This window comes from Lates calcarifer, linkage group LG10, assembly GCF_001640805.2.
Source record: "Lates calcarifer isolate ASB-BC8 linkage group LG10, TLL_Latcal_v3, whole genome shotgun sequence".
Classification (NCBI taxonomy): Eukaryota; Metazoa; Chordata; class Actinopteri; family Centropomidae; genus Lates; species Lates calcarifer.
Window position 1 is genome coordinate 21,186,649 of NC_066842.1, and position 22,507 is coordinate 21,209,155.

Genomic DNA, 22,507 nt, shown 5'->3' on the forward strand with positions numbered 1-22,507 from the left:
TGAGATCACCATACATAGACCTGTCAACATATATTGCTAACATATCTTATGATGGAAGTATAGATGATGTTAAAATGTTAAATACAGCTTTAGTAAGTCTGCACTGTTTTTCAAACCAACATGTAAAAACATAAGCAGTGCAAGCTACTCACACCAACACAATACAGAGTCACATGACGAAAAATATAAGGCATATTTTACTTTTAAGTTTACAAAAGAACCTGTAAACATTTAGCTGACAACAACAGCAAAAACATTTTCTCATTTTGTAAGAAGACAAGAAGTTCAGTTCTGTAGAAATAGCTGATCTGAATGAGCTGTTATGGCTTCACTATGCCATCCTACACAGAATCCAGTCATCATAGCTACAGTGGATTCAGTCGTGTAAACTCAGTGTAGCTGATGAAAATGTGCCTGAATTCTGAAGAGGTAACCAGGCGAGGAATGGCTTGCTCCTACGTTAGATGAACTAATAATGAATTAATAAGATGAACACAGTAGGTGGGGGTTGAAAGAGTTATGTAAAGCAACTGGGGAACAAAAGAATCTGGAGTTGTATTTTCCAGCCTGAAAAACCAGGGAGAGATGGGGGCACTGCTATTATCTGACACAACTGACAAAATATATCAGCTTTTTAAGTCTACAGGTATATTATAACTGCACTGGGTGCTGTAAATAGCAGGCTATGATGTAGAAAATGGATAAGTGCATCATAGGTCAAAATGGAATACAGTACTACTCTGATATTTTGCAGTGAAGCTGTCCCACACAACTTTGACAGATCATTACAATTGTCTGTTTCTTTTCACCATTCTGTCAGTGTCCAGTAGATATATTCAGCATTGTTTATCCTTCCCTTTAGGAGTTTCTTTATATCCTGTTGATTACTCCAGTTTCCTTCCTCTCCTCAACCTTCCCCACCTCTCCTTCCTTTCTTCCTAACTTCTAAAACCACTCTCCTCCTTTCATGTTGAAAAAAAATAATATATCACAACTTCTTTTCTTTCCTCTTCCCGCCCTCATTCCCTTCGTCCTCACCGGCACCCTCCTTTCTTTGGTCGTCTGCGTCGCTGCGGCACTGTGATGCGGAGTGAGGCGTCACAGAGCTGTTGTTCTGGCAGCGAGAAGCAGGGTGTAATGTCGCAGAGCTGGCAGAGACGGGCGAGGGCGTATCTGCATCTCTGTCGGGTCCAGAGCTGGAGGTGGGAGATGGGGGAGGCAGGGAGGAGGAGAAGGAGGGCTGGAAGAGGAGGGGGAAGAAGGGTTTGCGATTTGTGTATATGTGTCTATGATGTACTCCCTCATCCTTTTTATTGTCACATGTGCATATCGTTTATTCTTTGGTTTGCTCAGGTTTTGAGTATATTTACCTGTAATGAGATACTGGACTTGTAGGTCTTCTCTTTGACTTTAGCCAGAGCTCCTTTAAGTCCAGAGGACCTCTCTGTCATCTCCAGGGCAGCTCTGAGCAGTTTGGGTGTCTCCTGCCTGACAGGGGCTGCTGGTACCTGAGGAGGTTCCTTAGGCTCTTCTTTGGGCTCAGGTTTCTTTCCCTTGGTAAGCATCTTCCTGTGGTTGAGAAAATGGCTTCAATCAGACTTAAGAACATTGTAATAAGTACATACAGCAGCCAAAGCTATTAGCAGTCTCAAAAGCAGTGTTTTTGCAAAGTCATACAGCAAAAAAGTTTTTTGTGGTTTGCGACATTGATTATTATGATAATGTGCAGAGCCATTCATGCCTAACCTGGCCTTCTTGCGGAGCAGTTTCTTGGACTCAGGGTAATGGACCAGGATCTCATTCAGGTCTTTCTTGTCCAGGATGAAGAGATTGGCAAAGCCATGAGCAATTACATTAGCTGTGCGCCTATTACCCCCGCCTACTGCAAGCAAACTGCCAATCAGAGAGAGAGGAGATAATGGCATGGTTTCAAATGACATTTTCTACAGATTCAAAGGTCACTTGAACAGTAGGTTTGTGTGTCATGTTTAGTGATTTAAAGCAAAATCACTATAAAATGTTGAAGATATCAGAAATCAACTCTGACAAACACGAACCTCGAAGTGTGAAAATCACACAAATACAGTTTATTCCACAGTTATAGCCTGAATAGCAGCTTGGATCCCAAATTACAAGTCCTGTTCTATCATGTAACATCAATGTAAACATGTGATATATGTATCAATAGATTAGACTCTTGTCTTTTTGGTCAGTGTGCCTGTAAAAATAATCCAGGCTAATATGCAGCAGAATACACCGCTGAAATCAGGGGGTGGGGTTAAAGGGTTAAAAACCTTGTCACCTGATTTCTCCAAAGACTGATCCCGCTCTCAGAGTGACAAACACCGTTTTCCCATCAGGTCCTCCAACCACCTGCACTTCCCCAGCCTTTATGATATACATCTCCCGTCCCACCTCGCCCTAAGCAACAAAGATGGAGAAAGGCAGAGTCTGGTGATGAGAGGGACAGACCAGTACAAGTCTCCTACGAACAAGATACAAGTACATCTGCATACAGTACGTACCTTTTTGCAGACATAATCCCCAGGCAGGTAGACAACAGAGCGTAAGCTTTTCAGCATGTCAAAGATCATCTGTCTGTCACAACCCTGCCAAAAGGGAAAACAGACCAATAACAGAAAGCAGTTTTTCTAAAGCTACACCAATCTCTGGTTGATCTTTATATGGTGAGTACACTAGCGGTACAACACAACTGAATTTAACAGAAAGTCTGCTTTCATTCAGTGAGTTAATTCACAGAATAATCTCAGATTTTCTGCACCAGGAGGTTTTAGAGAATCGTTCTCTAACAAGTTCACTATGCTATTCTTTTCATGCATTTTCATTCATTCCTACCTGAAAAAGAGGAACTTTGCTGACGATGGAGTAATTCACGTCTACAGCAATGTCTAGACGCATTTTATCTGGCAACTGAGTCAGCAGCTCCTGCTCATCTGGACAGGAAACAGTAGTAAGTATAGTATGACTGAAAGGTTAGATGTACAGTATAAACATAGAACACATGCAACACAGTATGTTCTCCTTACCCAGCATGCCTTGAGATTGCCAGGTGTAGTTGTACCAGGTTTTGACACGGTTCTGGACATCTTTAGGGATGCGATATGAGGACATGTATTTAATAGTGTTGTCCATACATGTGCGGTAGTAGGTCTGACCTGCTGTGGCTGCACCAACCACATCACGCATCTGAGAGACAAAAGAGTGAATAACACCAACGCACAGAGAGATTTATGATGTATTGGTGTCCTTGCTATCAGGAAAAAAAATAACACGCTGCAGCTTTTAATGTTAAATATATGTGGAAGGCGCAAATGTCTTCATTACATTTATATACCTACCTGTCCAATCATGATAGAGAAGGCAAAGACTCCAATAAAGTAGTTAATGAGTTGGAAGAAAATCTCAAACATGGTAGTTGGGTCTGGCAGACCCCCAATGGTGATCAGGCTCTTCACCGCAAAGTAGTAACAGCGAATATAACTGAGCAGAGAGAAAGATAGGAGTTGGAAAGAGGCAAAGGAGGAAAATGTACTGTACTGTATATGTGACTGACCAGTTATTCAACTACTTCTTAATATTAGTGGAAATCTTCCTTTGTTGTCTGCACTTTGTTCCTTTTGTGTTAAACCCATTAAACCCCCATCTTTAATTTTTACAACTGAAAAAACTGTTGTGTATGTGTGTGTCAGTGTGAGTACGTTTATCCCACCAACCTGTTGCCCACACCATTGTACACCCATGGAGTAGATCCCAATCCTATGAAGTCAGAACCCCAGTAGTAGAGACAGGCATTACCGTGGAGACAATAAAGAAGATAGGTGGTGGTACGGATCACCCTGAGAGACAGAGTGACATACACGTGAGTATACTGAATATCTTAACCTGGTTATTACTTCAACTGTGTCACTGCATGAAACATTAGTCTTGTGGTGCATAACACAGGGAATGCAGTGAAGACGGAGAGAAAATTCTTCTCAGTCTTAATGGCTCCTGCCAGTAATTTACCAGTATGTAATAAAATGCAGGAACAGAATGGGACAGTAGCTACCACATTTAGATCATATAAGATTGCAGCTGACCTATAGATGTAGGCTTTGGTCAAGATGGCCTCTAGACGCTCGTTGAACTCAAAGAAGGAGTTGATCTGGGATGCATTGAGAGAGAGCAGAAAAAAACATCTGAAAAGGTTACGTCGAAAAAACTGAAAGGTGATTTCCCAAAGTAGATTCAAAGTTAGAAATAAACACATCCTTTTTATTGGTGCCATACTTAATGATACTGTGTTTGATACTGTCATTGTAACATTGTTGTGTGTGGTTCAGCAAATTTGACACACATTAGTACTGTAAAAGTGGAGACTCTCCAGGTTTCAAAGGGCTGAATATACAGTAACAGAGCCTCACCTTCAGCAGCCTGGGTAAGCGGAGCAGAGGGTTGATGCCAATTTTCAAATAGAAGATCTCCAGGGGAACAAGGCTGGCCACATCAAACTGAAAAATAGGAAGGTACCACCTAACTCTAGACTAAATTCCTTCGATGACTGATTCACTAATTGAAGCATAGAGTTTTTTATTCAGTTCTAATTACTTACTTTGAAGCGTTTGGTTCTCATATAATTCTTCCTCATCTCTTTTTTGTCACACTGTAATGAAAACAAAATTATTAAAGATCAATGATCCTGTTCACAAATTATAATCTTAAACTAAAATATACTAATATAGTAAATGCAACTGATGCTGTTAATAACTTCACTGATTATTTTTTTGTTCATTATCAAACAGGGAATGTTTTCTGTTATTTCACGAGTCAGTGCGTCTGACAGAGGAATTACTGTTAATTCCCACCACCATGAGATTGTACTCCATTACAGTAAAAGCTTCCAGTCCCACTCACCACTATGTCTCCTCCACGAACAAACTGCAGACGCGGCTGGAAGATGGTGATGTCCAAGATGTAAATGAGATCACACAGGTAGTCAATCACCAGCCAGTAGTAAATATTGTCTGGAGTCTGATAGGGGAAGGCCCAACGCACCGGGATGAACCATACGTTCCAGTTCCACGCAAGAGAAACCAAAAACATCCACAGCACGTACATTATGTCTGAAAAAAGAGAGATGTGTGGTTAAAGTGAGGACGGGCTGGAATCAGTCTGTATTCACAGAACAGAGGTGATGGTCACTAAGCAAGCACCAACTACAAGTATGCTCTGTTACAACTACAGCGAGAACAAGAGCATGAGAAATAAGCAGGATCTAATCTGTGCTATTAAACACAATTTCTATTACATGGATCGTGGTTTTGTGTTTAAGGAGAAAGAAGGGCAACAGAAAATAGATTGGCTCACAAAGTCCTTATGAATGTGCAAGTAAGGGAAGAGAAAAGGGTAAATTAAAATGTAACAGGATAGTACAGATTTACCTTTACCCAAACCAAATAGTACTTAATTGCTGAAATCTGCTCCATAAAACAATAAGTCAAAAATATTTCCTGAGTATTTAGTCTCCTTGGGGATGAGCACAGAGCTCAATTAATGTTTCTCAAGTCTAAATCAATGTGTTATTAAGAGAGAGCCATCATTTAGGACTCCAGGTGTTTGTCACTCATTTCTGAGTAGTTTGAGTAAAGATGATTCTACTGCACTGTATGTTAAGGAGTAGGTGACGGGGGGGTGGCGTATTCGGCTGGGTTCTCACTAGTGAAAGGGTCGATGCTGGCAGGGAAACGGTAGTGCATACAGGCTCGTATCCACCGAGGAGCTTTCAGCTTGCAGCAGCTGCTAGACTGCCCCTCCTCTAACTCTGCCTTACTCTCCACTCCTCCTCCTCCACCTCCTCCTGATGGACCTGCTTGTGCTTCCTTCTCTCCTCTACCCCCTGGCTGCAGTCCAGGAGCAGGCTGAGGAGCTGTGGTCTGAGGAGGAGCTGAAAGGAGGTGAGAGGGGACAAAAGGACAAGAGGTCACAAGAGCACATGACAGAGATTTAGAAAATGCATGGGTGCAGATTTAGTTAAGTATGTCATGGCATGGCAGGTATGGCAACATATTGTGGACAAATTGTTCTTGCCTGGAAGATATGCAAAGAAGAAGGTTTACCATCTCCGACTGGCTCAGAGCTCTAATCATAAAGGGCACAAAGGTATTAGCACTAGTATTTTGTTTTTTTGCAGCTAGTGAATGCAGCAGATGATGTAGAAGGCTGTTGATGGTTTTCTGAAGGCCAAAAATAAATTAATGTGCAGAATTTTCTCAGTAAGCAAACCATCATTCCTAGGCTGTATAGAAACAGCACAATCCTAATAAACCTAGAATATAGATTTTTCCAGAAAAGTCAAGGAATAAAGACTCTGCTAAGGATCATACCTTGCTAATGTACACTTTGTACACTACAGCTACCAGGAAAATGTGTGTTAACAATATTCTATGAATAATGTGCAGCTGGAAACAGGCTGAATATAAGATTCTTAATATAATAATTTCCTTATTTAAATCAATGAATCCAAATGTTTTTAAGCCACAGAACCCCTGCATAGTGACTTTTTTTCATGAAATTCCACACAACACACCCTTTTCAGTCAGAGATGACTTTATGCTTTATGGATTAATTTTTATAAGCCATCATTTACCCTGACATTTGCTATTTCATTGACTGCTGTGCACCTGGAAAACTCTAACTGTGTTAACGGTAATCAGAAGACAAACCAGGAACAAAGAAAAGGCAAAAAACAAACAAACAAACAAACAAAAAAACCTGCAGGTTTTTCATTTGGTGATTTCAGTGTTCATTGCTTATTTCTTACATTTTTTATGTTTGAAAAAGAGACATGCGTTCATGCAAATTTTGCCTTGTTTTTTTTGGGAAAGGATAAAGGATAAAAAAGAAATCTATACAAAATATCAATTTACAAATCTGGAGGCACCCCTAGCTCTTCCTTAAGGTACCTACTTTGGGGACCACTGATCTAAGAAATGCAAAGATGCTTTTAGGAGACCAAAGCATTGGGAGATAAATGAGGGACACTAGTGGTACAACTTTAGGGAAGAATGAGAGGATGGTGGGAGACTGGATAGAAGCAACTACTGCTCCTACTCACCTGTGTGAGTGTGTCAGTGAGCAGTTTGAGGTTACTCATTGAATGTTTTAGTGTATATAAAGGGTTGTCCAAGGTGTGGGAATGACTTTAATGAGTGGGTGGTTTCCTGCCAGCTGGACAAAGCTGGCTCTTCCTGGAATTAAAACATATTTTAACACCTGCAACTGTCTAATATCTACTTGTATATTTAAGAGGTGTTTGACCTCTCACACTTATTTTGTATTTCATCTTGGTGTCAGTGTGCAGGCAACAGAGAGCAAAGAAGAAACTCTCACTCACAGGGAATGACGCTGTCTTCATCTGAGCTGTCAGGGTCAATGAGTTTCTCCTTGGCCTTCTCTGTCCTCTCTTTAAACATCCTGACCAGCTCCTGCAGACGCTCGTTCACCACTGTGCTGGTCTGACTGGCTGAAGACGCTGGACGTTCTTTCAGGCTGTGAAACACAGTCAGAATTAAAATCAGATGATGCTGAAATGATTTTTAATATTATTCTGAAGAGCCATCTTGTGTGTGTGTGTGTGTGTGTGTGTGTGTGTGTGTGTGTGTGTGTGTGTACAGTACAGCCTTCGTATAGCACTTAAAAATGTACAGTGCTCACAAGTCATCGGTGCTGTGCAGGCTGGACTGGCTGGGCCAAGCTCTGACAGGGATGCTTCCTTCATCATCATCATCTTCACTTTGAGATTGCAAGCGTCCTGCTGTTAAAGTCAGGTAGAAACAGCGACATCAGTTTCAACTTTGAAACAGCGCTGTCTGCTTTTCTTTAAACTCAAACCCATTATAGTTAGGCTTTAACCATGTTAAGTGGTATTTGTAAATGTTTAGGACACATAGAATCACATCATCGTCGTGTAGGCTGAGATGTGCCTGAAAAATTACCGATTTTTTTACAAGACAAAAAAACCTAAACAAAGAAAACTACATGCTGCTTCATGCTCATTCATGTATTTGTGACTGTGAGAAATACAGATGAGAAAACACTGAAAATGATAATGTAATGAGTGAATGAGTAAAGACTGCTGCCATTCAGATGGGGAAATGCAGAGATTAATGAATGGTGATGGATAATGACTGGGCATGCACGATGGGTGGATGAAAAGATGAATGGGCACTACTGGATATTTAGTGAGGGTTGAATAGCTTACATCTTTGTCCAGATAGTCCTACGATTCCTTCCACTACTGCAGCACATGGTCAGAGCAGGATTTGAAGTGAGTGTGTGTGTTAATGAGAGAAAGACAGGGAGAGAGAGGGTTTATGTGTGTGTGTATGTGGGTGCAAAGGAAAGCATGATGTTAATCCAAGAAACAGATAACAGTTGAAGATAAATCACCTACAGTGGTCAACAGGTAGGTGACACAGTGATGATGCAACTGCAAGGTTGTGATGCATCAGTTTATTGACTTTTGCCTATGTTATGTCAATGTCCATACAGTAGTCAAAAGCACACAAATCTGTAGAAGCCATGCAAAAGTGACACACTTCACACTTCACAAAAGAACAACACAGCAGAGGACAAGATGAGACAAGAAACACTCAGTCCCTTTCCAGACATGCAACAAACTGTCTCGTGTTCTGCAAAAACAGCATATGCTGGTTTGTCTTATTTTAGCAGTTATGGTTGTCTTTTATGTGATTTCATAAATGTGAGACCTTGAGACCATACTGAAACAACTTAATCTGTACAACACATGGTTTCTGCAGGACACTGAGATACAGACAGTAATGCCTCTACCAACTCTAGACTGAGACTGTATGGCAAGATGATGAACAGTAGAGGGCAGTAAAAACCAATTCAAACAGCACTAAAGAGAGAGAACTGTGAAGCGATTCATTCCAAAACCAAACAATAAATATAATGATTCATTACATTCATAACCAATGATTAGACATCACTCTGTAAATGAAAGTCTTAGTTTTTTGAAGAGCAATTGTTACATTTTGTCAGCTATGGATACATTATTTCATCTCCTTTTGGATCAAATGCTTCACTTGCACACAGAAGCTAGCACCTACACAAATAATTTATCCCAAAAAAATGATGGTACTTGAATGCAGCCATTATCGCATTTAAGCCATGCACATGTATATCTATAGTTCACTGGTGGAAGTGGTCACTGTTGAAACAAAGTCAAAAGTACACTGCCCACTGGAGGCCACTATAACTCAGACAATCCATGCAGTTTGCTTACTCTTTATCTCCTTTACTGTAGATGAAAAGCATGAGGGGGGAGAAAAGGATTAAAAACACTTTAGTGCACACCCAGATAGAGCTTGAATTTCCATTTAAGAGACCAAAAGTGTCTGTTTGCAGTATAAAACCTTGTCAAATATTTCAAATGTGACATATATTAGTCTGTTAATAATGTATCAACAGAGCTGCCTGCACACAGATTTCTCCACTGTTGTGTTTACATCACAAAGCAATCTGTAGCCATTTCTCACCTCTGACGACCCCCAGAAGGGGTCACAGGGACAGTGAGGGTTGTAAGTTTGGGATCCTGTGGGGTGAGAATGTGGGGGATAGTACTCTGCTCTTCTTCTCCTCGCCCTCCTCCTCCTCCTCTTCCTCCTCCTTTTCTTTCATTGTCTGAGTCAACGTCCTCTACATTGACAGCTGGACGAAGGCTGAGGCTGGAGCTCTCTGGAGAGGTTGACAGACACAATATGTTTATGTTATTTACTACGGGGTGACACAAATCATGGTATGAACAATATATTAGCATCGAGACAAACCTGTCTCTTGCAAAGGTATGATATAATAATAGGTGAATAACACACATGCAGCATTGCAAGGGGCAAAGCATGTCACAGTTACAAGCAGAAGCAGGTCAGGACAGGGACACAGGCAGATTTGGCAGGACCTATATCTGAACTAGGTCCATGTATAAGTGCCCTGATAGCTGCGTAGACTGGCTTACTCATCTGGCAAGTCATTCAGTCTGTCTAATCTGGCTCATGGTACCCATGACACACTTTCTTCTTTAAATAAAAAAGTACCACAGGGCAGTTTGCTGCCTTCTGCTGTACATCAAAGCCATTCAAAAAAAATATTATTGGTCTTTTTTCTTCTTGTTTTCGTTTTTCTGGAGGAAATAGTGGAATGGTTTCAGAATTGGGATGTATTCCACCCCCATCCACCCCCCCCCCCCCCCCCCCCTCTCGCCCCCCACCCTCCCTTTCTTCAACTAAACTAACAAACTAATTTTGGTGCTCCAGTAAGATCAAGCATGATTTTCTGAGACGCAAAAAAATAAGGTAACATAAAAACATACAAAAAATCACAACAATAACACAAAACAAGTAACACTTCCTCTGGCAGTATGTTTATACTCAAATACATGTTGTCAGTGAATTGCATGACATCTGAACTCAGTTGATAATTTACTTTTTGTAATTTTTTTTGTCAGTGAATATATTAATAAATACTTTAGTGTCATCAGTTGTTAATTTTATTTAAGCTAGTTTAATAATTACTTTATTCTGAATCCACTGAGTTCATGCATGTAGGCAGTAAGCAAAAAAAAATCACAAATACAGTTCAGTTTCCACTGCTTGTAAATTCACCTGCAGGTCTTATTGCTGAATTGTCTGAGTCATCCTCAATGAAGAATGCCGGGTTAGAGAGACAAGACAGCTGGCGGGAGCTGAGCTGCCTTGATGGGGGGCTGACAATTGGCGGCAGGCGTGGATAGGATGGCACATTGGGCAACTCGAGGGTACTACCATTGGGGGAGGATGGAGATGGGGAGCGGGACCGGAGCTGGGGATGCTGAGGAGGAGGGAGAGGGTGTCGGATGAGTCGGTTGAGTTCTACATCTTGCTGATTCTTGTCTTGCTTCTGTTTTTGCTGTTGTTGTTGTTGTTGTTTCTTAGGCATCTTGAGGCATAAGGCTGTTGAGGCGGTTCCGGACGTTGAGGAAGTACTGCTGGGTCCGGCTGGGAAACTGGGAGAGCTTCTGTGGGATGTTTGAAAAGCTCTGGGAAAGACTGGACAGACTCGGGCCAACTGAACCCTCTGAGCTTTTGGGTAAAAACTCAGTCAGAGTATGGGCAATATTTCTTGGGACCTGTGTGAGTCTGATCTGGGAGAACTCTTGGCGTAATTCAGGGGGCAGGGTAGGTAAGTACTTGGTCACGTCAGAGAACTGGGTGGGTAGCTTAGGCATGGAGGGTATTTTTGGGGGGGAGATGCCGTTCTCTTTGAAGAATGCGTTGATATTGCCGAGGCACTCAGAGGTGTGAGGAATGCGCATCAGGCAGCTCTTAAGTGAATCACAGCTGACTGGAGCTACAGAGGAGACAGGTGGATATGCAGATGTAGAGTCAGGCAGAGTATAAGCAAGATGGGTGATGGGAACAGTTGAGTCAAACAGCAATGTAGTCAGGCAGAATAACGATGTCAGACTTCTAGTAAACAGGATAGAAGATAGATAATGATTATGCCTACAGTCAGCAGATAACTTGTCCAGTAAAAGTCTGAGCCTGACAGACGGCCACCAGTGATGACATCAAACACAGTGGTTGTCTCGATATGGACAAGCGTGTAGAATGACACACAGCTTGTGAGTTCAATGCAACGCAACCAGTCAGACATACAGGCAGGAAACTGGAGTAGTAATATCACAGCTCTAACCACAGTTATAAAGAGTCTGTGATGAGAAAGACATGACAAAATAGAAAAGTACATACCACCACAGCCATCCTCAGTAGCTTCCTCCTACAAAAAATAGAAAGCATATGAGTGACTGGTAAATATAATAATAATAAAAATAATAATTACACAAAATAATTTATTTTTCTCTAATTATTGGTAAAACACTAGTTGTGAACAGAAAAGGGAAGTAGGGAGAATAGATTCTTTACTAGAAAGGTGTGTCTTTCCAAGAAGGGATGAATCAGGGGTAACCAGACTTGGTTGTCAATTCTTGAGTTTCACCTCCCATCAGAGGCTTCTTCAGTTCTGATTGGCTGGTGGGGAGACCCAGGTATTTAACCTGTGTGGGGTCGTTATCAAAGCCTTTGACGTCACTTGGTTCGTTAGTGCTAATCGCTGTTGTGACATCAGTCATTAGAATCACTGGAGTCACCTGAGTCCAAATGTAAACAACAGTCTTTGGAGCGTTCAGAATCACATGAGGCCAAGGGATGAAAACATAGCACTGTATGTGGGGGTAAGTGGTGTCGCAGACCTCCCCCTCTGTTGAGGGATTGCTTCTCTGTTTTAACATGGATAGCCTCCTTCACTCCTCTTTCACTTCCACTCATCCTCCCTATCTAAAATATTTGAATAGGGAGGACAGGTGTCGACTCTAACAACTGTTGTTACAACAGCTTGAAGCACTAATGAGCATCAGTGGCCACGCAGGTTAATACCTGGGTCTCCCCACCTGTCAGTCAGGACTAAAGAAGCCTGTTAAATGAGAGACAAAATGTCTACAGGGATCGACAGCAAAGCTCAGTTGTCCTTGATTCAACCCTTCTTGAATAAGTCAAAAAGATTGGTTTGAGCTCTTTTGATCTCAGCTGATTTTTAAAGTGGGACTAAACCAAATAAGAAAGGATAGAAATTGGCTTGTATTTGTAAAGTGATTTTACAGTCGTTATATTGCTGAATAAGGTCAGACAATTCAGGGGGTTAAATTAACTGTCACATTTTTTCATCGCTGCACATGCTGAACCAGTGAAGATTACTTTTTCAGCGGCTTTGTCAGCTTGGTCTTTGGTGCCTTGACCGTCTTCCACTGCTTTCTGTGGCTGCTGAGTTACAGGCTTAGCTTCTGAAGTGGCTTCCTCTGTCTCTGGTTCTGGTTCAGGTTCAGGTTCAGGTTCAGGTGCAGGTTCAGGCTCAGGCTCAGGCTCGGACTGGGGCTCTGGCTCAGAGGTCTTTTCTGGTTCAGGACTTGGAGGTGGAGAGGGGGAGGTCCGCCGTGACTCTGCTTCCTCCTTTGGCTCTAGATTTTTTTTAAATAGTGGATTTAATGACATTCAAATACTGGAATACTCATCTGTCTGATGCTGATAAAGCAGGTCATATAGAAACAGACCATGGTGAATAAAGTATACAGGTTTTAAAAATGTATAGAGTGTGTGTACTACAGTGACTACAGCAAACTATGTTATCTACTTAGATTTTGTGACTTTTTCCAGCTACAATCTATTGAGAATATGCAATCAATAGATATAAATATTTTTTTTAAACTGCTACAACAGTGTGTGCAGTGGTGTATGTATGTTATGTCTTGATCTCTACCTGGTTCTGTGATAGCAGGTTCTTCAGTCTCTTCCTTCTGTTCTGCCTCTGCAATGCTCTCTTCCTTTCTACAGAACAGCACAGTTGGACAGGTTAATCACTCAGACTGGCAGCATGGAAGGCTCCACACTGATTCCACTGTTTGACACTCAAGGACTACTATAGTAAAGTACAGTATGCAATGAACACAGTGGTATTTTTAGAAACTGTACTCTGTCAGCAGTTTTGGAAAGTAAAGTCAATACATCAAGCATAGAAAATCTTAATACTTTTCCAAAGTACTAAGGCCTGACTAATTCACATGGAATTAGTCTCTAGTTTCTAGTTTGCGTGGGCTTATCAAAGCTTGTTAGCACCCTCTGAAAATGATGATTTGCCTGTATTTGTTCTGGTTAGAAAAACATCAGAGTGCTCTTGGGTGTAAACATGGAGCTCCAATAAGGTTCATTTTTATAATGATATGGCTAATAAAAGTGGGCTTCAAGACCTGTGGTGGCTGCACGCTGCAGAAAGAACAGGAGAATTATTTATATATTATTTTCATGGTTGTCCTACATTTTAGCCCCATCTGCAATATGCATAACACATTTACTGTGTTTCAGCACATTTATTTAACATGTGATGTGTTGAATTGATGTCCTAAAGGGGGCACACAGATGTGCTAACCGTGATACATCATTTTATAGACAGCACTCTGTGTGATTATATAATGAGAAATGTCACTGATTCATTAAAACTGTTTCTCTCTTTACTCATTCTGAATTGAGTAATAAGCTAAAAACGCGAGACACCGAAACACTAAACACAGGTTACATCAATGCAGACAGTCACGCTTAAATGGGTAAGTATGAACTCTACATTGTTAGCAAATAGTGCGTCTTGTCTTTCTGTTGTGAGCATAAACGACTGACTTTGTGACCACCTGTAAAGCTTATATAACGCTATCTGTTTACATCGGAATAGTAATAAAGTTAGAATTAACTACTCGGTCAAACGTACTCATTTCATAACATATTTGTCTGTTACCTAACCGCGACCTTATCACGCGATACTCACTTTCTGCCAATATTCACGTGCGTTAATCGTCAATAGCCCCGTCTGCAAATGTCCACGAGCGTCGAGCCACGACAAATAACACGAACTCGGCTGTGGGGTCGTTTAAACCAGATCGGAGAGAGTTTATAAATTTTGGGGAAAACAACGGGTAAAATATTCCGTTTCATCTCCGTCCATCATTTTCCCTGCGTCTCCAGACGTGAAACAGCAGCAGCAGGTGTTACCGGGGGAACCGCTGAGAGAGGGGGGTGGGGGTTGCCAAGGGAAGCTGTGGTTGCTATGGCACGGTGGTGTGATGCTGAGGCAGCGCGCGGCAGAGATCACATAACGAGAACCCACGGGATTTTGAGAGAGACCTGGCAGCCAAATGACTGTGCTGTGGTACAGACTGTACATCTGTGGCTGGATGCGTGAGACTGGGAGCTGAAATGGGCCCGGGGACACTGGGGCTGTAGAATCTCTTCAGTGGTAAAAAGTAAAAATATGCAACCACTGGAACTGAACTGCAGCTTAAGGTACTTTGAGTGTACTTAAAATATTACTTAAAATTAGACATTTTAAACTGAGTTATTGTACATTTTACACCACTGAATTTATCTGACAGCCAAGGGTTAGTTATTTTGTGTATTAGAGATAAGATTTAACACAGAAAACCTATGATAAACTGCAAATGTGTTGAGGCAGATAGGCATTAGTAATAATAAAACAACTCTATAACAATATCTCTGAAACTCTTAAAGGGGTCATTCTGCTGCATAATATTTTACTTTTGAAGCTATAATTACATTTTGCTGATGGCACTAATGTATTTTGTATTATTTTGAAATTTTACTTGAATATATTTTATATTGTAGAATAGTTACTTTTACTTAAGTTAAGGATTTTTCTACCACTGGGTCTGTTGCTATAGTTCCATCATCAATTCAAAAATCTCATGATTTTTGAGATGGTAACACCAAGCAGAAATTTCGACTTGAAATATAACATTTTTATCTAAAAGGCAAAGCACACGAGAAGTAGGATATACATTCTAGGTGAGCAGACAAAGTGGGCTTAGGGTCCTACATAGGTTTCAAGGAATTTAAGAACTGAGGAGAACTGAATTCTTACTCTGAGACTTTACTGTGTTCTACTTCACTCTCTTCTTCTTGTGGCACTGGTAGCCTGGTCATAATAAACACACACTGTCACATCACTTCACAAGGACGGTCCAGTGCCAAAAACACAAAAATGCCCAAACATGCACACGTTCTCTCTCTCTCTCTTTCTCTACTCGGACATGTGGTCTTACTCGGCTTCAGGCTCCTCCAGCAGTTCTTGACTGCCCAGTGAGAGTTTGATGGACTGTCCCTCACTGGCCATCTGTCTAATGGCCATCTCAGCTGTCTGCCTGGCCACCTCCTCAGCCATGCGTGCCATCTCCATGCGCTCCTGCAGCAGACTAAAGAGAGACAGAACACACTGATATGACGTGTGCTGTGAAGTAAATGTTAGTAATGTGGTAAATTACATTTTGGATGTGTTCTTTCTTATGGCACTATATATACTGCTCCAGTCAAGTGAGTAAAATCAAGTCAGGGTCGAGTATTATGTCGACTCTTTAGGACTTAGTTATTAAAATGAATTCACTAAATACTCTTAACTAACTTGCAGTTATTTGAATTATTATTTGATGTTATGCTTGAGTTAAAAATGGTAAAGGATTCCAGCTCTGACCACCTCCAACCTCTTGTTCTCCACCTCTCTTACCGTTCCTCCATGGTAGCCAAAGCCACATCTTCAGCCTCCCTCTTGATGCTCTCAATAAATGGCGTCCAGCGGCCTGTCTGAGTCTCAGCATCCTCCTGAAATGTTTTTGTCACACTCTGTGGATTGGCATCTGACTGCAGTGAATTGGGCTGTGTCTGCTGTATTGCTTCCTGCTGTTGGTATGTTGTCGGTGTTGGTGGAGTCAGCGATGTGGATTGTGCTGGAGCTTTGGAATGATCCTCACATGTCTGCTGACCCTCGTTGTCTGACTCCATGTCTTCTAGCACCATGTCAGGTTTGAGTTTGGTTGAAGCTATGAGAGGGTAACAAGGCATCATTTTTTGTGTAAGACATAAGACATGGCTGAGAGATGACATGTTAAAGGTGAATGTGGTTTTGGCTTTGGTGTTTGTGGGGAAGGTCATTGTCAGACCTCAGTTGTTGTCTGTATCTTTAAGGTAGGTTATTGATAAAAAAAAACAAAAAAAAAAAACACAACATAAATCTTTTCACACTAGATCTTTATTGTTCCTGTCGGCGTTCTTACATTACAGTGTATTATTATATCGATGTCACCTTGTCTATTCAACAGTCAAAATGTTTTGAATGTGAGAGGTTCCTTACAAATCAAGCCAACCCCCCTGAAACAACACCACACCACATACCCAGGCCACATTTCACAGTTCAAGGCCATAGACACAAATCAAGTGGATCACAGCAGGCCTTATACTGCATGGTATACTTACAGGTACTGTAAAATGACCCAAACTGAACTCAACTTTAAGACTTATAGATGAAAAACTATGATAACACTTTCCCCTGCAGTAAATGTCAGGTATAAATACAAATATAGCTTATTACTTTATCCACATGTAACACCATAATAAGAATGTAGCTGCCACTTAATCATTATTTCCAGATTTCTGTCGGGAAAGGAAGATATTACATTTTATCTTGATAGACTTCTAAAAAGAATCGCATTTATGTGTAAATGTATGACCACTACATCATCTTTTTATCCCTGTTCTGGATATGTTTTTCGCTGGATATGAAAATGGCAACATGAACGTATAGTGTACTTTGCATAGACTAAAGCACAATAAAGTAACAGAGAGATATCATGGCTGCAATCCTCTGTGCATGACACCTATAGTAATTTCAAATAAATGGCAATTACTAAGTATTTCTGTGTCAAACAGAAAATGTGCAAATTCAAAATCACAAAGACTAAAGACAAACACACACCTAATTGCATACATAATATACAGTACACATTTTAGTTATATATCAATGCACATATTTGAGGTTGGAATACATTCATATGAAACTGCACTGAGTACAGTAGGGTGAGTTAAATATATCTCTATTCTTGGAGTATGTTACAGCTGCCTAGAGTCTCTATACTGAGCTGCACACTGTACAACTGTGGCTCTGCCAACAGTGCAATATGTCTATTAGTATCTGTCTGTGTGTGGTATTCAGAGCATCCCCCAGTCGTCTCCTCCTGCTGTTTAAGGGGCTCGCAGCGCCTTCCCCCCTGAAACAGAAGGAGAAGAGGGACTGAGTTAGGCTCCGACCACCCGACCAAAACACCTCTTCAAAAACTATGGGGGGAAAAACAAGAGGGTGCTTCAACAGAGAACACGTGCAGTAATTTTCAAATATTACACACATCCACAGGAGTTACTCAAAAGGAGAAACCGGTAAAATGATGACTTGAATAAAAAGCACCCCATGTTATTAAAGAGATGTTTTCTGCTAGTTGTAGGTGTTATTTTAGCATGCTAACACTCCTCTAGGAAAACATTATCTGATCTGATAATAAATCCACTTGATTGAACTGTGAATTGTGGCACAGTGGTACTGCCAAGAAAATATCAAGCAGAGCATTTTATATGACTACAGGAAGGTATAATATAATTAACTCACCTTTCTGTAGAACTTCAGCTGCACACTGAGAACAAAAAAATAAATACAAATTTAAGAAAGAAACAGCAGTTGAATTGTTATCAATATAGTTCTAGGAAAATGAGAGGGACAAAGAAATACCAGAAGAGATGGATGGTAAAGGAAAGGTTGACAGGTTTATGGGCAAGAAGAGGTGAAGGAGGAAAGGAGCATTAATTTATTCCCAAAACGTACTATGACATCATCTTTAGGTGGAATGGCAGGCTGAGGCATCTTCAGGCCCAGCCCTGACACGAACCAGCCAACCACACTGTGGAGAGACAGTAAGCAAAGCACAGGTGTAAATAATAAAATCACTGATGGCTGAATTCCATTTAGCTGCTTCAGTTTGAACATCCTGATATTGTGCACGCTGGCTCACTGTCACACTGTTTACTGGGACAATTGAATATAACGGAGCCGTCATTGATATTATGCTTTTCTTACTATAACAACGGCTGTGAAAAGGGTCTATTATGAACAAACACTCTCCACAACCAGACGCAATTATCCATCCAATTTTCCACATGAAAGATAATTTAAATGTAATTTTATCCTATCTATTTATCTTCTCATTAAACAGTGAGGGATCAAAACATACCCCGAGGCCTTGCTGTCAGTATCCAGTGAGATTCCACTGAGAGATTCAGGTGGTGGGGACAGAACTGCGGAGTACAGAGAGACATAAAGGTCAGTCGAACAGAAATACTGCACAAAATATTATCAAGCCCACAAAGTCACAAAATGTCATTGTTGTCTTTCAACTAATAGGCCAGAGGTGCTGCTTTAATAGTGCATGTGACTATCAGTGTATGGGTTTGTGCTACGAGTAAAATCAAACGGCACTTTACAAATCCATGCGTGTGTGCCCATGTTTATATTTTTGAGAGTGTCAGATTGTGTGTGTGTGTACTTTTGTCCAGAGAGGAGCGGGACTTGGTCGATGGTTCTATGAGTACGGCACCAGGGGGCAGTATAACTGGCTGAGGGATCATCTGCTTTATCCAGTTCACCATGCTGCAGCAGAGGAGGAGAAAGGTCAGGCCCTGCTCTTATGCCTGCTTGGTTTTGATGGTAAAGCAAAGTGTGATCACCATCAGGGTGGGGATCTAGAAAACCTGATACCAGACCAGATACTTCTGTACTTTGGAAACTTTGGTCATATGTTAGTGAGTCAAGGTTCAGCTTCATTAAGTGTGAATTCATAGTGAGAAGTGATTTGTACTCACTTAGGAGGGAACTGAGGGGTCAGACTCTCTACCTCCGACTCATCATCTGACACCATCTCCACCACTGGGATGTGTGGGAGGGGATCAAAATCTGGGCAGACAGACCAATCAGACAAGCTTGATTAGGATGAAAAATTACTGAGAAATCCATGATCAGTGGTGAATTTACTCTATATGACATGTCTTGATTACTTTTTTAAAATACATACTAACAAAAGAGATGATATTCACACATATCCATTCATACATTTCTTCACAAATTGATAACATGATAAAAACATGATAAAGAAACATACCTGGCATTGTTGCTACATCATAGACCTGGGACAGCAAAGGAAAATGCATTTAAAGTCAAGCTAACAGAACAGATTGTGTTCAGTTTATTATTATTATTCTTTATGGCAAGTTATTTTGTTAGGAAATAGTTTACAAGTAAATTATTAAGATAATTTATCTCTTCACATTCCCAGCTGGGATGGCACTGTGGTGCAGTGGTTAGCACTGTCTTTTCTGTGTGAAGTTTGCATGTTCTCCCTGTGTCTGCGTGGGTTCTCTCCGGGTTCTCCGGCTTCTTCCCACAGTCCAACAACATGCACATTAGGTTAACTGGTGACTCCAAATAGTCCATGGGTGTCAATGTAAGTGAGACTGTTTTTTTGTCTATATGTGTTGGCCCTGCGATGGACTGGCGATCTGTCTAGGGTGTACCCTACCTCTGTCAGCTGAAATGAAAAAAAGTTGTGATTATGTAAGATTATATAAAATTATGTATATTTTACTTTAACTGGATCACACAAACCATAGAATCACTAGAAACATCAAATATATAATTGTGTCTGAGAAACACAGTGGACTGGCTGTGTCTCACTGCAGCTCCAAGGCCTCCAGGTAAGATGGCCATCACATGAACAGCCTGGTTTAAATACCAGTGAAGTTAATGGAAAGGGTTTAACTTAGCTACCCCCTCTGTGCCTTTATAAGCTTGATCCTTACACATGATTAGTCCTATAATCCTGTGGGACAATATTAAGTTGCTTGAGTCAAGAGTCACAGAGTTCAAAGATGTAGATTGACTCTTGCTGGCCTTTTTCCAAGTAAGTTTAAGGTTGCATTATGTTCTAGTAAGTTTCCATGAAGTTTACAGGTTGAATAGACAAATAAATGAAGTCCTTTGTGTCTCACCTCAGTGTGTTCCTCATTGTTGTTGTCGTTAGTTTCTCTGTACTTTTCATCAGGCTGAGGCAGCACTTTGGTCAGACCCTGAGTGACCCAGCCGATCACTCCAGACCTGGGAGACAAACACCCTTTAATTTACCTTTCAAAGATCTTATTTTTCTTTACAAATCCTCTAATCTTCTAATCACACTGTACCTTTCTTCATCCTCCCCTGACTGGTGGATGGACAAGAAGGAAAAAAAAGAGAGAAGAATAAGAAAAAATTAGAGGCAAATGCTTCAGCTGCAGGACAGAGTAGATCATTTCTAGTTCATTTCTAGCAAATATATCTTCCTAATATTACTATATGTTTTTCTGTCCATCATTCACAGCTATAATATGATATATATGCAAAATATGAAAATTTAAACTTGCTTTGTGTGAGAATTTATAACATTCAAGACAAGAGGATTAGAGTTTGATCTATATGGTTGTGGATATGCAGTTATTATTGTTAGGTCTCTCACTGACTGTTCCTTTAAACCTTTTATAGTATTGTACAACTTGATATACTGTAGAAGCAAATATATCTGGTTGTCAAATTGTGTCATTTGTAGTTAACACAAGAAATACACTTTGAGCTTGTTATTAGTTGACTACACATCCTCTCAGACATACACTCACCCTGGCTTCAGAGTTGGCCCTGTTGAGTCGAGGGGAGTTAGACGGCTGTGGCAGGGCACTGACGAACCCATTAGACAGCCAGCCTAATACACCAGTCTGACCCTGGCTGCAGAGGAGGTCAAGGAAGATGGTAAGATCTCAGTGTGTCTACACACACACACACACACACACACACACACACACACACACACACACACACACACTCATTAACACATTCAAAGAAGCTGGTGGAGAGCAAACTATACCTGTCCTCTGAAGCCTCATCTGTGTTTTTCAGTGGAGGACTCTTCACTGTAAGATAGGTTGTTTTAGATATATTCTTATACATGTAGTAAGCAGATGACTCAAATCTTTGTGCATATACATATCTAAAGATGCAGTGCAAATAGTTTAAAATAAGTTGAAAAATAATCCTCACCCTGTCTGTTTTTCTGCGGGTCCTAAAGGGTCAGAGAGACAGAGAGAGAAAAGAGTGAGAGGAAATACTCAGAAAATAAACTCTGTGTGTGATGATGTGTGTTAGCGTGTTGTCGTACAGCAGCAGGGGTCTTGGCATCTTCATCTGTCCCGGGAACTTCAGGAGGTTGAGGGACCACTTTCACCACCCAGTTAAACATCCTGTTTAACACACACACACACACACACACACACACACGATCAGCCTCTTAACAAGCCCTTCATCAAACATTGTTGATAATACTGATGATAATTTCTAATAACTGTTTCCCCGTGGGTTCATTGAAGCAGCCACTTCATCTGTCAGACAGAGAGCCCTTAACTGGAGCTAATGAGGTCTGATGATGAACATTCACCTGCTTCATTTTTGCTTTTATCTCAGGAGAGGTTTTTGTCCCAACTTGAAATTTCTCTCTGCCACATTGACTGTTTTTTCCATCTATATCTTGAAAATTGTCTTTAATTTCTCATCTGACACATTTACAAACATTTGCAGTAGTATATGGTGCCTGGAATATGATTTATTTATACAATTTATATGACTTATACAATTTATCAAGTAACCCAGAGAAGTGATAGAAAACAAGACACTGTTTTTCACAGGAGTCAAAAGTCAGAGACTAAAGAGGAAGAGGGCCAAAGGTCAACCTCACATAAGCTGCTATACCAGCATATTAGACAGGTGACACTGGGTTAAGTCAGTTAGACAGAGAGAAATCAGACACAAATGTACAGGGAGAGGAAGTACTAACTGGCCCAGCAGCACACTGATTCAAGATAGAGATTTACAGAGCCAGCAGGAGGGCCACTCGTCGGACTTAATCTTAAATGCGCGTATTATCCGCTGTGACAGTTTATCAGCC

At 40.9% G+C, this 22,507-nt stretch overlaps 1 protein-coding gene across 1 annotated transcript; it reads right to left on the minus strand.

Annotated features, from left to right (window-relative positions):
• Window positions 1-494: 494 nt before the first annotated feature.
• Window positions 495-21,805, minus strand: LOC108901843 (cyclic nucleotide-gated cation channel beta-1). Its single transcript, XM_051073343.1, has 37 exons — window positions 21,725-21,805; window positions 21,607-21,628; window positions 21,434-21,479; window positions 21,189-21,294; window positions 20,721-20,740; window positions 20,532-20,637; window positions 19,646-19,670; window positions 19,350-19,440; window positions 19,034-19,137; window positions 18,722-18,785; window positions 18,316-18,391; window positions 18,103-18,127; window positions 16,174-16,486; window positions 15,716-15,865; window positions 15,535-15,588; window positions 13,369-13,436; window positions 12,810-13,069; window positions 11,808-11,835; window positions 9,561-9,759; window positions 9,308-9,322; window positions 8,038-8,069; window positions 7,714-7,813; window positions 7,394-7,548; window positions 5,717-5,944; window positions 4,915-5,123; window positions 4,613-4,663; window positions 4,425-4,511; window positions 4,101-4,165; window positions 3,735-3,857; window positions 3,360-3,501; window positions 3,048-3,207; window positions 2,857-2,954; window positions 2,526-2,609; window positions 2,303-2,421; window positions 1,747-1,893; window positions 1,371-1,569; window positions 495-1,240 (listed from the first exon to the last, which is right to left on the minus strand). The coding sequence occupies exons 1-37, from the start codon at window positions 21,803-21,805 to the stop codon at window positions 989-991; spliced, it is 4,104 nt and encodes a 1,367-aa protein (XP_050929300.1). The 3' UTR covers window positions 495-988.
• Between the last annotated feature and the right edge of the window lie 702 nt (window positions 21,806-22,507).